Here is a 16,734-nt window from a genome sequence, read left to right as displayed (position 1 = left end):
TGACATTATAAACCAGAATTTACATTTGGCACAGACTGATGAGGATAAAGCATTAGCATCTTCATTGAAACTGTAATTCCAAACACCAGAAAATGGACAGACCTGTATCGCACACAGGAATCAGAATGGTATCTGTCCTAAATTAGACATAACTTGCAACAGTACAGGTGTGTGTGTGTGTGTGTGTGTGTGTGTGTGTGTGTGTGTGTGTGTGTGTGTGTGTGTGGGAGTAGTAACAACAACAAAACTGATGACACAAACCGAAGGAATATACCTTCTACTTTTTCAACCCAAATTTTTCTCCAGATAGCATATGATATATTTGCGTCATGTCTAATAAAGGTATTTGAAAATCTGATTCGATTTTCTGGAAATAATCGGCAATACAATATCATATTGCAATTGTTATCTATTAATTACATCAATAATACATCAAATAATATGAAGTGAAAATATCTTACCTACTGTCCTATGGACAAATAAATAAATAAATAAAACTTACATTTACTAACCGGCACATTAACTTATTTCCTATAAAACAAAAATTAGAACTTTCGTTGAAATATAGGTACATAGCAATCTACACTCGCTATCTAATAATAACGCTAATGATAAAACCGAGACTAAACAATCAATTCCATTATTTGCATACAACTGGACACAGACGGAGGAAAAGGAATAAGTCGAAACACTGACACTTGGAACAAAACTATAAAAATATTGAACACTGTTTAAATCACGCTCCCGCACCTCACACGCCACAACTAACAAGAACAACAATGACTGTGCTAGCGACCCATAACATAAGTTTCGCAGATCATCAACTCTGCTTTCTAAAATTCGGACCACACACACACACACACACACACACACACACACACACAAACACACCAGCACCACCACCACTTTTAAAAGCTTGTGATTAAATCACTTACAGCTGAACACAAGAGTTGGGCAGACAGTTGGTTTACCACCTGGATGATTACACATAGGTTGCATATTTACATGTTGCATCTACGGAGATATTCAACGCTAGAAGCACTTCAAGGTCACGCTATTCTCATCACAAACAGTTCATAATGCCGGTGAATTCGCGTTACTGATGACAAGACCGAAAATATTTGCACAAAACACAAACAATTCTGAAACCCAAGTTACGCCTACCGCACAGTACTGTACCATATCACTCCTTCACAATGCCACTGACATTACATTTACAATCGTTAGCCCAACGCATAGGCGATATTTCCGTGTACAACAATTGAGTTTACATGTCATGTAGCATTGCACTTGCTTATAAACATCCCACAAAACTATCCGTCAAATAATTAACATGGCGGACGCGAAAGTATTACAATTTACGGATAGGATTGTATCAGACGTAGCACAAAATCCGTCAACTCCTTGTATCAATGACCGAACTGTAGTACTTAAGAGATTTACCTTATACACTGCAAGAACTGGTTTTCCTTTGCAGGACGAAAAAGCCGTTTCTAAACATCCTGCATTCCACATACCCTTGCCAAACGACGCCATATTTCCAATTTACTTCGTCTCATAGTAGCGCCATGTCTCCAGTCCTCACAGCCTTCTAGCCTTACCACTAGTAAACAAGTATAACTATCTTTGTTGTAGCAAATTTAGAGAAACATTTTTCATCGAAACGTATTGTTAACGTAGTTCACCCCAACTGCTCTCGCAGAAATGGCTAAATCCGATCGTCTGCAAGGGAAATTAGGTATAAAATTCTTTATAGTCTAATCAAAGAAAATAATATAAATCTTTATATCACTGGCATTTAAAATAACAACATAATTGCGAGTGTTTAAATGACTGTAGGAACCAATAATACTATTTTTATTTATTTATTAGTGCATTTTGAGACTGAGCTAAATGTATGGCCTCAACCAGCCATGACCTGCAATTGGTGTGTGTGTGTGTGTGTGTTAAGTTTACAAATGTCAGTTTTTGATACGTGCAATAGAGATTTATATACTGCAGGTAATGTGCTGTCGAACGGTTGATTTCAAGATGTGTGTTTCAGTATTTGTTCGCGAAGGAATCCGGATTTTTGCATGGTTTTACCAAAGTATATTTTCGCATGGAGCATATTTAAAACATTCCAAAATAATATGGTTAAGAGCTTCGTCGTCTTTTGGATATTCGCTGCATTTTGGAGAGTATCACTCAGATCCTAAACAGTTGCGACGGTATATGCACGTGTCCCAAACTTAATCGAATAACTTGTCATTTCTCCTCGGAAGCTGCTTCTGCCTGTGCCACAGTTTTATTAGAATAGTGCAAAGTGAACGAAAACCCATTTTCTGCCGGGGTTTTTGCCACTGCTGTTCTCATTGCTCGTATGCCTCTTTCCTTGAAACGTGGAGAAAGTCGGAATGTGGAAGCTATATAAATGGTATTTTCCCTTCCGTGAAGCTGTCTTTTTGCAAAACCATGTTCTACTTCACTGTGCCAAATACCTGAGTTTCTCCATTAACAACATTAGATGAACGGTTTTATTTTTTCCTTCACTTACATTACTAAGCAATTAGATTTCCAACTACCGATGCTTTTATGGTTCCAAAGCACTTCTACAGAAGGTGAGAATTAAGGCCAGTTCACACTAGTCACCGCTCCACATCACGTTAAAATATTCCACAATGCTTTTCAAAAGCCGGTATTCACATAGGCCGTCAACGGACCGTCAATTTACGTCACGTCAGAGTGTCTCAGGAAGAAAGTTTTGACGATCTCGTCGTCTGCTATATGTACCGTCACACGTTCCATAATATTGTCAAACTTGTCAAGATATGGACCGTCTTGGGACCCGTGCGTATTGTATCGTCAGCACTATAAATATTGACGAACAGTATTGATGGCTCTCAAAATATTCTCCGTATTGTCAATACATACCGAGCGTGTGTGATCAAGTATTGACGGTTTGACAACACTCTCCATTCAGATGTCGACAGTGGTTCATTAACCAGCCACACGGTATTAGCGCGCACTGTTTTATTTATTCAATTCGCCTTTGCACCTGTCATACCTCAGATTGAAATTTTCAACTACTGGCAGTGTTTTAACACAAAACAATTTTAACAGACCTGTGTGAGGGTAATCACTGTTTATATTAGTACCACTTTAGGACGTATAACATTGTTTATTTTATTCATTTGAAAATAAGTCATATATCTGCAATAACGAGTAAGAGGCCTGCGAAATGTTATTTATTTCTTTCTTACACCACCGGTCTGACTGTGATATAACGGTACCATTTTCGTTATTTAGCTTACTCCTAAGTCCCCCTATGTTTTGTTGAAAATTGGACAGTTTGTTTGGCGTGTTACTTATCTTGGTGGATTCTTCTTTCCCGTGTCTGTGGTTAAAAAATCCTTCAGGTAAGAAGGACATAGCCTAGTACTTTACATCTACCTGCTGTTCTGTGTGCTTTCTGGAATGGTGTTGATTTTCCTTCTGTTGATGCTGCAGCTGTCTTTTCTACTGAAGGTGAAGAAGCTGCTGACTTGTTTGTAGATGAGTGCAAAATTGAAAGATGCACGGGTGTAACAAACAATAAATGGGCCCTCTCCTCCACGCTCGCACACAAAACCTACAGTTTCTCATTTCAGAGTTGTGCTGCGGATGGAACAGCGTTGTCAGCCAGTGGCCATCCAGTCCCTGATTTAAACCGCCTGCCCGTTGCATGCCTCTTCAGTCGCTCCGTGTGCGGACGGCCTTCACCTCGTAAAATCGCATTCTCAAGTGAAAATATGGTTATTTCCTGATTAATAGGGAGAGTCCCGATTTTTCTCTCTTTGTACCAGTGTCCCAAAAGGACTCATTCGGGACACTAAATGCCCCCATTTTCAATTAAGAGAATCGAAGAATTATATTCAACTGGTTCAATATACTGATGTATATTAACATACACCATATAAGCAACCAGTAGCCGCTTGCTCTCCTGCTATGTCTAGTTTGCTTGATTTCAGTAGGCAACGCTGTATCACAAGCATTGGTTAGCTCTGAGCACTATGGGACTTAAATATCACAAGCATTATTCACTTGTTCATATTGTTTAGTAACTAGCGTTCCATAAAATCTTTTACCATTGCAGTTCCTTTATGTGTTATTATAGTGTGTGAGTTCTCATTGTTTTGATTGCCACCAGCGAAACGTAAGTGCCATTTCAGTGGCAGATATACAGAAATATGGACTTTCGTAAACATGGTGAAAAATCTGACGTAAGTCATCGTATTGATACGCAAAAGCACAAAAGAAGTACTCAAGGAGAGGTATACCGGGTGGTCCATTGATAGTGACCGGGCCAAATATCTCACGAAATAAGCATCAAACGAAAAAATCTACAAAGAACGAAACGCGTCTAGCTTGAAGGGGGAAACCAGATGGCGTTATGGTTGGCCCGCTAGATGGCGCTGCCATAGGTCAAACGGATATCAACTGCGTTATTTTTAAAATACGAACCCCCTTTTCTATTACATATTTGTGTAGTACGTAAAGAAATATGAATGTTTAAGTTGGACCACTTTTTTCGCTTTGTGATAGATGGCGCTGTAATAGTCACAAACGTATAAGTACGTGGTATCTCGTAACATTCTGCCAGTGCGGACGGTATTTGCTTCGTGATACATTACCTGTGTAAAAATGGACCGTTTACCAACTGCGAAAAAGGTCGATATCGTGTTGATATATGGCTATTGTGATCAAAATGCCCAACGGGCGTATGCTATGTGTACTGCTCGGTACCTTGGACGACATCATCCAAGTGTCCGGAACGTTCGCCGGATAGTTACGTTATTTAAGGAAACAGGAAGTTTTCAGCCACATGTGAAACGTCAACCACGACCTGCAACAAATGATGATGCCCAAGTAGGTGTTTTAGCTGCTGTCGCGGATAATCCGCACATCAGTAGCAGACAAATTGCGCCAGAATCGGGAATCTCAACAACGTCGGTGTTAAGAATGCTACATTAACATCGATTGCACCTGTACCATATTTCTATGCACCAGGAATTGCATGGCGACGACTTTGAACGTCGTGTACAGTTCTGCCACTGGGCACAAGAGAAATTACGAGACGATGACAGATTATTTGCACGCGTTCTATTTAGCGACGAAGCGTCATTCACCAACAGCGGTAACATAAACCGGCATAATATGCACTATTGGGCAACGGAAAATACACGATGGCTGCGACAAGTGGAACATCAGCAATCTTGGTGGGTTAATGTATGGTGCGCCATTATGGGAGGAAGGATAATTGGTCCCCATTTTATCGATGACAATCTAAATGGTACAATGCATGCTGATTTCCTACATAATGTTCTACCGATGTTCCTACAAGATGTTTCACTGCATGACAGAATGGCGATGTACTTCCAACATGATGGATGTCCGGCACATAGCTCGCGTGCGGTTGAAGCGGTATTGAATAGCATATTTCATGACAGGTGGATTGGTCGTCGAAGCACCATACCATGGCCCGCACGTTTACTGGATCTGACGTCCCCGGATTTCTTTCTGTGGGGAAAGTTGAAGGATATTTTCTATCGTGATCCACCGACAACGCTTGACAACATGCGTCAGCGCATTGTCAATGCATGTGCGAACATTACGGAAGGCGAACTACTCGCTGTTGAGAGGAATGTCGTTACACGTATTGCCAAATGCACTGAGGTTGATGGACATCATTTTGAGCATTTTTTGCATTAATATGGTATTTACAGGTAATCACGCTGCAACAGCATGCATTCTCAGAAATGGTAAGTTCACAAAAGTACATGTGTCACATTCGAACAACCGAAATAAAATGTTCAAACGTACCTACGTTCTGTATTTTAATTTAATAAACCTACCTGTTACCAACTATTGCATTTAAAAAACGTAGTTGATATCCGTTTGACGTATCGCAGCGCCATCTAGCGGGACAACCATAACGCCATCTGGTTTCCCCCTTCAAGCTACCGAGCGAGGTGGCGCAGTGGTTAGACACTGGACTCGCATTCGGGAGGACGACGGTTCAATACCGCCTCCGGCCATCCTGATTTAGGTTTTCCGTGATTTCCCTAAATCACACCAGGCAAATGCCGGGATGGTTCCTCTGAAAGGGCACGGCCGACTTCCTTCCCCATCCTTCCCTAATCCGATGAGACCGATGACCACGCTGTCTGGTCTCCTTCCCCAAACAACCAACCAACCAACCTTCAAGCTAGACAAGTTTCGTTCTTTGTACTTTTTTCGTTTGACGCTTATTTCGTGAGATATTTGGCCTGGACACGATCAATGGACCACCTTGTACAGTCCAAAACTCGCATTCTTATTTTTTGTGTGTAAAACCGCATACAGGAAAGGAAATGCTCATTTCTACTGCTGTAATTACCACAACATATAGATTTGTAAAACATCACCATTCATTTAAGCCACTTGATTACATGACGAAATTGTTTCAGGTTTCTGTCCTGATCCTGTGATTTCTAAAAAGCAAAGTGTCACCAGAACAAAAGCTGCAGTAGTAATCAAAAACATTCTTACTCCTCATTCTGTATCCATTTGCAATTCGAACTTCAAAAAAAGAAAAGAAAAGGAACTCCATTTTATTGGACTAACAACTGATGATGGCAATGACAAAGCATTGAAATTATTTTCTATATTTGTTCAGTGTTTTGATGCAGGTGAAGGGATAAAAACTACAATAATTAAGCTGGATTTTGTACAAAATGAAACATCAGGAACTATATCCAATTTTTGCAGTTTAGTGCTCACAGATCATAAAATTAATTTTAAAAAATTGTGTAGCATTTTGCGGCGACGAATGCAACACTAATTTTGGTGGTTGGGTGTGGGAGGTGGGGGGGGGGGGGGGGAGGGGGGAGGGGAGGGGTTGAACTGTATATGTCGAAACAGTATAGTCAGTTGCTTAAGAACGATACTTGGGAGTTGGCTGTCCAGTACACATTCTACATAACACTGTTCCAACTGCTGCAGACCTTTTATCTGTTGCTATCGAATTAATTGTGGTGAAACTTTTTAACTACTTTTCCATCTACTCAATCAAAACCTCAGAACTTGCTGACTTGTTAATTTGTGGATACCTGCTATAGAGAGGTTTTGTCACACTCTAAAACTAGATGGCTCTCTTCTCTGCTTACAGTTGAGAGAATCTTAGAACTCTGGGAAGCTCTGAAATCTCTTTTCTTGTTGGAAGAAAAACTATCAATCATCTTGGCAGAATTTTTCTCTGGTTCTTTAAGTGAAGCTTATATTTGGTTTATCCATCATCATTCAAGTTTGTTTAGTAACCAAATAAAGAAAACTGAGAGTAGCAACATATCTGTGGTTCGAGTGAAGGTCATTACTGAGAATCAATGATTTCGTTGAAAGAGGCAGAAGACTTGTTATTTGAGTACAAAAACGTAAGAAACTTTTGAAAAATGTAGAAGATCACTCCTCTAGTATATCACTGCACTGAAGCAGCCATCGAAAACTTTCAAAGTGACGTAAAAGTGTTTTATGAGGCATATTTCGAGAGTAAATAACGTTTCGTTCTACCACTACCGCAACAAAAAGGTTCAAATGGCTCTGAGCACTATGGGACTTAACTTCTGAGGTCATCAGTCCCCTAGCACTTAGAACTACTTAAACCTAACGAACCTAAGGACATCACACACATCCATGCCCAAGGCAGGATTCAAACCTGGGACTGTAGCGGTTGCGCGGTTCCAGACTGTAGCGCCTAGAACTACTGGCCACCCCGGCCGGCACACCACAGCACTAGTGACACAGTTCCACATATTCACACCTATCTGGCTGGCTCATTGTCTTTGCACTGACGCCATTACAGCCTGATTGTGTTGTGTGAGTGTTCAAAATGTTTAAGACAGTCGCTGAGCCTGCAGACTCTGAAGGGCGTTGTGTTATAAGGTTTTTGAATGCAAAGAATCTTAAGACAGCTGAGACTCATCGTCAACTCGTACAGATTTATGGTGAAAATGTAATGGCTGATGGAATGGCGACAAAGTGTGTGAGACAGTGCAATAATGGAAGAACTATTGTTCATGATGAATGAGGGACTGGGCAGCCTTCTGTTGTCAGTGATCATTTGGCTGAGAAAGTGAATGAGACAATGTGTGGAAACAGACGGTTCACAATAAGAATGCTTTGTGATGTATTCTACATATTTCAAAAACTGTTTTGCATGAGATTGTCACAAATCACTTAAATTTTTGCATATTGTGTTCCCATTGGATTGCAACAATGCTTACAGATGTCCACAAAATGAAGTGACTTTGCAGTGCTCTGTCATTTTTTACCTGATACAATGGTAAGGCCGATAAATTCCTAAACAGAATTGTGACTTGTGATGAAACTGGGGTTTATAATAATACTCCATAATCAAAACAATACTCAATGCAGTGAAGGCACTCATAATACACCAAAAAGCGAAAATTCACAACAACATTGTCAGAACAAAAAATAATATTCACTGTGTTCTAGAACAGACAAGGCATTCTGTTTGTTGAGACTTCGCAGAGGTGAAACTGTCACTGTGGTACGATTCTGTGAAACACTGAGAAAACTTTGGTACACAATTCAAGCTAAAGGGTGTGGAATGCCCAGTCAAGGCATCATATTACTTCATTACAAAACATGCCCCCATTCTGCTGGTGTCACTTAAAGCACTATTCAGTACTTTGGTTGGAAACACTTCTATCACCCACCATACAGCCCCCATCTTGAGCCATCTGACTACTACTTTCTCTTGAACTTGAAGCACGATTTTGGAGGAGGGTGCTTTGGCAGCAATGACGACACAAAGAATGGTGGTCAGCTTTGGCTGTCTTCACTATTGGCATCTTTCTATGAAGAAGACATAGAAATGTTGGTTTCCCACTGTGACAAATGTCTGAACAATGGTGGTAGCTATAAAGAAAAATAATTTAAAGTATGTTATTTCCTGTAAATATGAATTGTGGCTTTTCCAAAACTGTACTTACTTTCTAGACATGTCTCCTATGAAACTCCCATTACTTATCACAAAGAATGGTATCATCAACTATCAGGTTTTGACATTTTTAGTGGATATCTTTGACTAAATTAGTGAACAGGACAGCATAAAAAGGGCATTGGTTTATTGAGGAGGATAAGAAACAGATTTCTGAGTCAGCAATGTTTGACCAGTAGGTACATTTTAAGAATTTTCAGGCTTTACAAGTTTCAGAGGATACTTGAAGTCATTATTAACTGCCTGAAACAAATATCTGTAATTTTTCAGAAATATAGAGTTCAGCTATCAGAAGTCAGAGTTACTATTGATATTCCAATATATATTTTCAGTTGTAGCACGTAATTCCGATATTGAGAGAAATTTTCCATTAATTGGAGCTCAACAGATTGAATAACAGAATCGTTTGGACATATCAACAATTGTGAGCATATCCCAGTATACCTATAACATTCAAATGAGCCATGCAAAGTTTTATAATTATGCAGGTTAACAATCTGCCCTTCTAAAAGTTGTTAAATCATCCAAGAAGTATGACTGATCCATAAAATAATCTGTGTAAAAATTGAGTATGTAAGTACCTTATGTTAGACTTTATTCTTTCCAAATATATTTATACAAGTATTATGCTCAGAAGTGACTCACATGTTAGCTTTTCCAGGCGTTTGAAGTCCCTCCTCATCCTCATTTTACCATTGGATTTCTGTGGGCTTTGTACCGATTTTAGTGCCAAAGTTTATGACAATCCAAATGTTGACAATAATGTTGATGGTGTTTGGGTTGCTTTAGTATGAGGAGCACAGAATAAGTAATGCAACACATTTTTTTCCTGATAACATATTGGCTTTATTCAGGATTAAAACTCACCACATCATTACTCACTGTTTGGCTACAAAACCATATTTTTCAACATAATCTCCATTCAATTCGATGGCCTTACTCCAACTGTATGCCTACATGGTACCATTCTATTGGTCGACGTTGGAGTCCTCCCACGATGTTCGACAAAAAATTTTCGTGATCAGCCTCATAACGCACAAGCAATTCAGCACAGATGATCCATCACAGCTCCTTGTGGTCTTCTGTTAAGTGGCGAGGAACCCAGTGGGCACACAGCTTTGAGAACCCTATCTGATGGACAAGTTCGTCAACACCAACAACAGAGACGTCCAGTTGAGCAGCAAGGTGTTTGTGATTTGTTGATCGCCTTGAAAGAGAGTGTCTACACGCTCTCACATTGCAGGTGTCACAGTTGTGTGTGCCCAGCAGGCGTACAGTAGATCAGACAGGTTTGCATGATGTTGTTGCGATGATGATAGATGCCTCGCCCAACGAATCACCATGTTTTTATTCACTGCCATGTCTCCGTAGACATTACGCAAGCGTTTGTGAATATCTGTGATGCTCTGGTTTTCCACCGTAAGAAACTCAATGACTGCTCTCTGCTTGAAATGCACCTCCGTTACAGACGCCATTTGAAGGCTACGTATAGCGCCTAGCGCCGCTATCTACCGGAACTTCATGAAACTATAAGAGACTGCAGTGGGGATATTCCATGATGTCCTACCACAAATTCCGCATTTTTTCAACCGAAACTGGCCGAGAAGAAATGTTTTGCATCACTTATTGAATGCCCATCAGATATTGGAGGTTTGAAGAACTACTATATCCAATAAATATTAAATGAATACATGCTTCTTAACATCGGAATTTAACCAATTCTCGCTGCACTCATTCAGGTTATAGTAGTGGACTTTCTACTTTTGTGTCTTCTTAACCTTTAACCTTTTTTTTATTATTGTTCTTTGTGGCTAACTGCAAATGTTCTATTACGACTTGCACATATTTTCAGTTGACTGGTTTTACAGAAGGAGGTCAAATATCTGAAAGCGAAGAATGATTTAGGTTTCAGAATAGTAGAACAGAGCTGATGCCCACACTTAATACAGGGTGGTCCATGATCGCGACCAGGCCAAATATCTCACTAAATAAGCGTCAAACGAAAAAACTACAAAGAACGAAACTTGTCTAGCTTGAAGGGGGAAACCAGATGGCGCTATGGTTGGCGCGCTAGATGACGCTGCCATACTCAAACGGATATCAACTGCGTTTTTTTTTAAAATAGGAACCTCCATTTTTGTTACATATTCGTGTAGTACGTAAAGAAATATGAATGTTTTAGTTGGACCACTTTTTTCGCTTTGTGATAGATGGCGCTGTAATAGTCACAAACGTATAAGTACGTGGTATCTCGTAACATTCTGCCAGTGCGGACGGCATTTGCTTCGTGATACATTACTACGCGAGCTATGTGCCGGACATCCATCATGTTGGAAATACATCGCCATTCTGTCATGTAGTGAAACATCTTGTAGGAACATCGGTAGAACATTACGTAGGAAATCAGCTTGCATTGTACCATTTAGATTGCCATCGATAAAATGGGGGCCAATTATACTTCCTCCCATAATGGCGCACCATACATTAACCTGCCAAGGTCGCTGATGTTCCACTTGTCGCAGCCATCGTGGATTTTCCGTTGCCCAATAGTGCATATTATGCCGGTTTACGTTACCCCTGTTGGTGAATGACGCTTCGTCGCTAAATAGAACGCGTGCAAATAATCTGTCATCGTCTCGTAATTTCTCTTGTGCCCAGTGGCAGAACTGTACACGACGTTCAAAGTCGTCGCCATGCAATTCCTGGTGCATAGAAATATGGTACAGGTGCAATCGATGTTAATGTAGCATTCTTAACACCGACGTTGTTGAGATTCCCGATTCTGGCGCAATTTGTCTGCTACTGATGTGCGGATTATCCGCGACAGCAGCTAAAACACCTACTTGGGCATCATCATTTGTTGCAGGTCGTGGTTGACGTTTCACATGTGGCTGAAAACTTCCTGTTTCCTTAAATAACGTAAGTATCCGGCGAACGTTCCGGACACTTGGATGATGTCGTCCAAGGTACCGAGCAGTATACATAGCACACGTCCGTTGGGCATTTTGATCTCAATAGCCATATATCAACAGGATATCGACCTTTTCCGCAGTTGGTAAACGGTCCATTTTTACACAGGTAATGTATCACGAAACAAATACCGTCCGCACTGGCAGAATGTTACGAGATACCACGTACTTATACGTTTGCGACTATTACAGCGCCATCTATCACAAAGCGAAAAAAGTGGTCCAACTAAAACATTCATATTTCTTTACGTACTACACGAATACGTAATAAAAAAGAGGGTTCGTATTTTAAAAAAAACGCAGTTGATATTCGTTTGCCCTATGGCAGCGCCATCTAGTGGGCCAACCATAGCACCATCTGGTTTCCCCCTTCAAGCTAGACGCGTTTCGTTCTTTGTAGGTTTTTCGTTTGATGCTTTTTCCGTGAGATATTTGGCCCGGTCACTATCAACGGACCTGCCTGTATAAATAAAACATTAAGTTGATGAAGTAATTCTCATTAAGTAATATTTTAAGAAAAGAATTCAGCTCTAATGAAAGAGAAAATTGCAGTAGTTTATGGCTTTACTAGTTAAGTGGGGGAAAAAACACAATGGATAAGATAAACAGGCTCTATTTATTCTCTTATAAACATTGTTTGATGTGTTTGTACATATATATTATTGCTAGCAAATAAATATCGATGTTCTGAAATGTTGATACACTCTCAGCACATTATCACACAAAACTGATCAAGAACATAAGTCATGAAACTTGTTTTGGACGTTAATATACTTAATCATTGTTGGTTCCTCAATTCCAATACTATACTCTGACTTTTTGTATCACAGATGGTAAAATAATTTCACTTTCATTTTTCGGTACTGGGACAAGCAAATCGACATGACGTGAAAGATGGTGTTAATAAACTCTGGCGTGATGGTGACGAGATGTGACATGAGGTGACAGCCAATGTAAATTGGCCTTTAACATTTTTGTCTCCTTTTCTGGTTCAGGCGTAACTCCTTCTTCAATTGTAGTTACTTCTGCAGTCCAAACGCTACTTAACTGTGATAGTGAACATTTTTTTGCTGTCTGTAACACAGGGCAATAATATTCAGACCTAACTCCCTCATGTGTTTTGGATCCATCAATATATAAATCTGGCCATCAACTTTGCAGATAATTAGTTACATCATTAACACTGAACTGGTGAAACATTCTGGTTGACAGAAAAACACATTAGGTTGACAGCCTCTTGTTTCGTAATCTTTACTAAACACTGGTAATACTCGATCCTTCCATGTCACAGGAAATGTGAATCTGAGATAGGAGAAGCGTGTCTCTTACAACGGTCTTTGTGTGCTTTCTTCAGGTTGACATCCCCGCGCCAGGCGAGACGTTAGATTTTTTGCACTCTCGTAAATATAAGTTATTTAGCTTGTAATAACAGTTAGTTTTGTACAGATTACTCAAAATACAGGTATTAGTGTGTCTGTCAAGCCTACTATTGAAGGTATAACTTTTCCTTACGTGTTATTCCAGAAAACGCGAAAAGACTAAGTTGTAGTCGTATTTTTGTTTACGATTTACTGTAGTTATCTCAGAGAATTCCATTTAATTATTCTGTTTCTTTTTTCATCAACTTAAGTAGAGCATTTCTACTCACTATTATGTACTTATTTCCAGAAAGTGGCGCCGGCCGAAGTGGCCGTGCGGTTCTAGGCGCTGCAGTCTGGAACCGCGAGACCGCTACGGTCGCAGGTTCGAATCCTGCCTCGGGCATGGATGTGTGTGATGTCCTTAGGTTAGTTAGGTTTAAGTAGTTCTAAGTTTTAGGGGACTAATGACCTGAGAAGTTGAGTCCCATAGTGTTCAGAGCCATTTTTTGAACCAGAAAGTGGCATAAATCTTGATTTGTTTGATTTATAAACTTTTGCTCTAGTAGTTTGTTTACACCATCTTTGCGTACATTAAAGTTACTTTAAAAGTTTCATTCTACTGTGATTAAGGTAATTAACAGACACAGCAGTTTAGTGAGTGCTAATTCTTGTAAACGGAAGTAATTAACTTTTTACATTATATCGTAAACCAGAGGCGCTAACCCGTAGGCATAATTTTTGCGGCTCGTATATAACGAAAATTCGTGTAATGTGAAGTGTTTTAAGTGATTTAATTCTATTTTTAAGTTTGTAATTTGTGATGGAATGTGTGATAATTGGGAATGATGCCATGAGATAATCAAAGAGGAAGTGGTATGTGTACACTGTAGATTGGAATTTCACTTGGATGACTGCAATGGAGAACGGAATGAGGAACCCAATGAGGCTCTCCTATGGAACTGTAGGCTCTGCAAAAAGACAACAGAATCGTCGCTGCACAGGAGGGAAAGATTTGTGCCCTCCAGGTTGAATTTGAACTCACGAAATTTGAAGTACATAGGTTGAAAGGGAGAGATTTTGTATACTGGATAAAGGTAAAATGCAATTGGTGAAAGAGGAACACCTCTTCAACCTCATCTATATCTGAGCGTACAGTCTCGAATAAATTTGACTTGTTGCCTGAAGTACGATAGAAAGTGCCTCATCCAGCTGTAGATTACAATAGGATATAGCAGACTTCTAGCAAATAAACTCAGTATAGGTAGGTACCAAAAGAGAGTAGGAAGAAAATAGTCTTGCTGCTAGGTAGTAAACATGGGTGCTCAAAAGTATCCGAACGACCTGAATTGCATTTCGCCTGATTCGAATGCAATCCACATAGCGCAGCTGTCTAGCAGGTCCTCTAATCGCTCCTCGGTACAGTCGTTTCACTATTGAAAATGGCTCCAACAAGTCACCACTACAAAAAAATGCTCTGTATCGCAACAACACAAGATGTAAAGTAATACCAAGGTACTACAAATATCAGGGAACATCTTATCACAGATAAGAATCCTTAAGGCTTGTAAGCTCACATTTATTACAATAAATGACATACCTGAAATGTTATCACTCTCACTATTACTCCAAATATGTAATTTACGTAGTAAGTTCGTCGTATTCATGATTTCCTCTTCAAAGTAACATACCGTTATTATTATTTAACACAAAATGACATTAAAAATTTTAGTTATTCACGTGCAGCTAGTTGAGAATATGTATGAACTTCAAATGAGACGACGAACCGTCTCGTTCTGCATATGGATTCAAACCCAGGTCATGCAGACTAAGCAAAGACTTCGTGACTGGCGGAAACTAATAGTCATTCCTGACTAGGCACACAGAGAGTGATATACCTCGATTTTAGACAGTATCAGTTCGCAAATATCAACCTCAAGTTACATAAAGAAAACATTTTTAACGGTCGCGAATTCCTACCCAGCATCTATTGTCCTTGTTAACGAACTACGAGGGATGTTAAATATTGCTTCTTCACAAGTAACTTACTTGAAATGCCGTGAGGTAAAGCTTTTTGTTGGACAGGAATTCGAACCCAGAACCTAACTGGATTGCCATCCAAGCACAATCACCTGTGACATATCGGATTTTCTCGGCAGTAGCTAGATGTTTTAACTGAAATGACGAGACGAAACATTAATTTTTTCTTTCCCAGTTTAAAATCTCCACCCAGAACTACACTCCTGGAAATTGAAATAAGAACACCGTGAATTCATTGTCCCAGGAAGGGGAAACTTTATTGACACATTCCTGGGGTCAGATACATCACATGATCACACTGACAGAACCACAGGCACATAGACACAGGCAACAGAGCATGCACAATGTCGGCACTAGCACAGTGTATATCCACCTTTCGCAGCAATGCAGGCTGCTATTCTCCCATGGAGACGATCGTAGAGATGCTGGATGTAGTCCTGTGGAACGGCTTGCCATGCCAAATCCACCTGGCGCCTCAGTTGGACCAGCGTTCGTGCTGGACGTGCAGACCGCGTGAGACGACGCTTCATCCAGTCCCAAACATGCTCAATGGGGGACAGATCCGGAGATCTTGCTGGCCAGGGTAGTTGACTTACACCTTCTAGAGCACGTTGGGTGGCACGGGATACATGCGGACGTGCATTGTCCTGTTGGAACAGCAGGTTCCCTTGCCGGTCTAGGAATGGTAGAACGATGGGTTCGATGACGGTTTGGATGTACCGTGCACTATTCAGTGTCCCCTCGACGATCACCAGTGGTGTACGGCCAGTGTAGGAGATCGCTCCCCACACCATGATGCCGGGTGTTGGCCCTGTGTGCCTCGGTCGTATGCAGTCTTGATTGTGGCGCTCACCTGCACGGCGCCAAACACGCATACGACCATCATTGGCACCAAGGCAGAAGCGACTCTCATCGCTGAAGACGACACGTCTCCATTCGACCCTCCATTCACGCCTGTCGCGACACCACTGGAGGCGGGCTGCACGATGTTGGGGCGTGAGCGGAAGACGGCCTAACGGTGTGCGGGACCGTAGCCCAGCTTCATGGAGACGGTTGCGAATGGTCCTCGCCGATACCCCAGGAGCAACAGTGTCCCTAATTTGCTGGGAAGTGGCGGTGCGGTCCCCTACGGCACTGCGTAGGATCCTACGGTCTTGGCGTGCATCCGTGCGTCGCTGCGGTCCGGTCCCAGGTCGACGGGCACGTGCACCTTCCGCCGACCACTGGCGACAACATCGATGTACTGTGGAGACCTCACGCCCCACGTGTTGAGCAATTCGGCGGTACGTCCAACCGGCCTCCCGCATGCCCACTATACGCCCTCGCTCAAAGTCCGTCAACTGCACAT

At 41.0% G+C, this 16,734-nt stretch overlaps 1 protein-coding gene across 1 annotated transcript in view; it reads right to left on the bottom strand.

Annotated features, from left to right (window-relative positions):
• Positions 1 to 1,577, bottom strand: part of LOC126471033 (uncharacterized) — a 208,419-nt gene extending 206,842 nt beyond the window's left edge. The window contains 1 exon segment of the mRNA XM_050099099.1: positions 1,444 to 1,577. Within this exon segment, the coding sequence (XP_049955056.1) occupies positions 1,444 to 1,536 (93 nt within the window). The 5' untranslated portion in view covers positions 1,537 to 1,577.
• Positions 1,578 to 16,734: the final 15,157 nt, after the last annotated feature.

Source organism: Schistocerca serialis, chromosome 3 (genome assembly GCF_023864345.2).
Source record: "Schistocerca serialis cubense isolate TAMUIC-IGC-003099 chromosome 3, iqSchSeri2.2, whole genome shotgun sequence".
In the NCBI taxonomy this organism is placed as follows: Eukaryota; Metazoa; Arthropoda; class Insecta; order Orthoptera; family Acrididae; genus Schistocerca; species Schistocerca serialis.
Note: the sequence above shows the minus strand (reverse complement) of the source record. Positions and strands in the feature narration are given on the sequence as shown.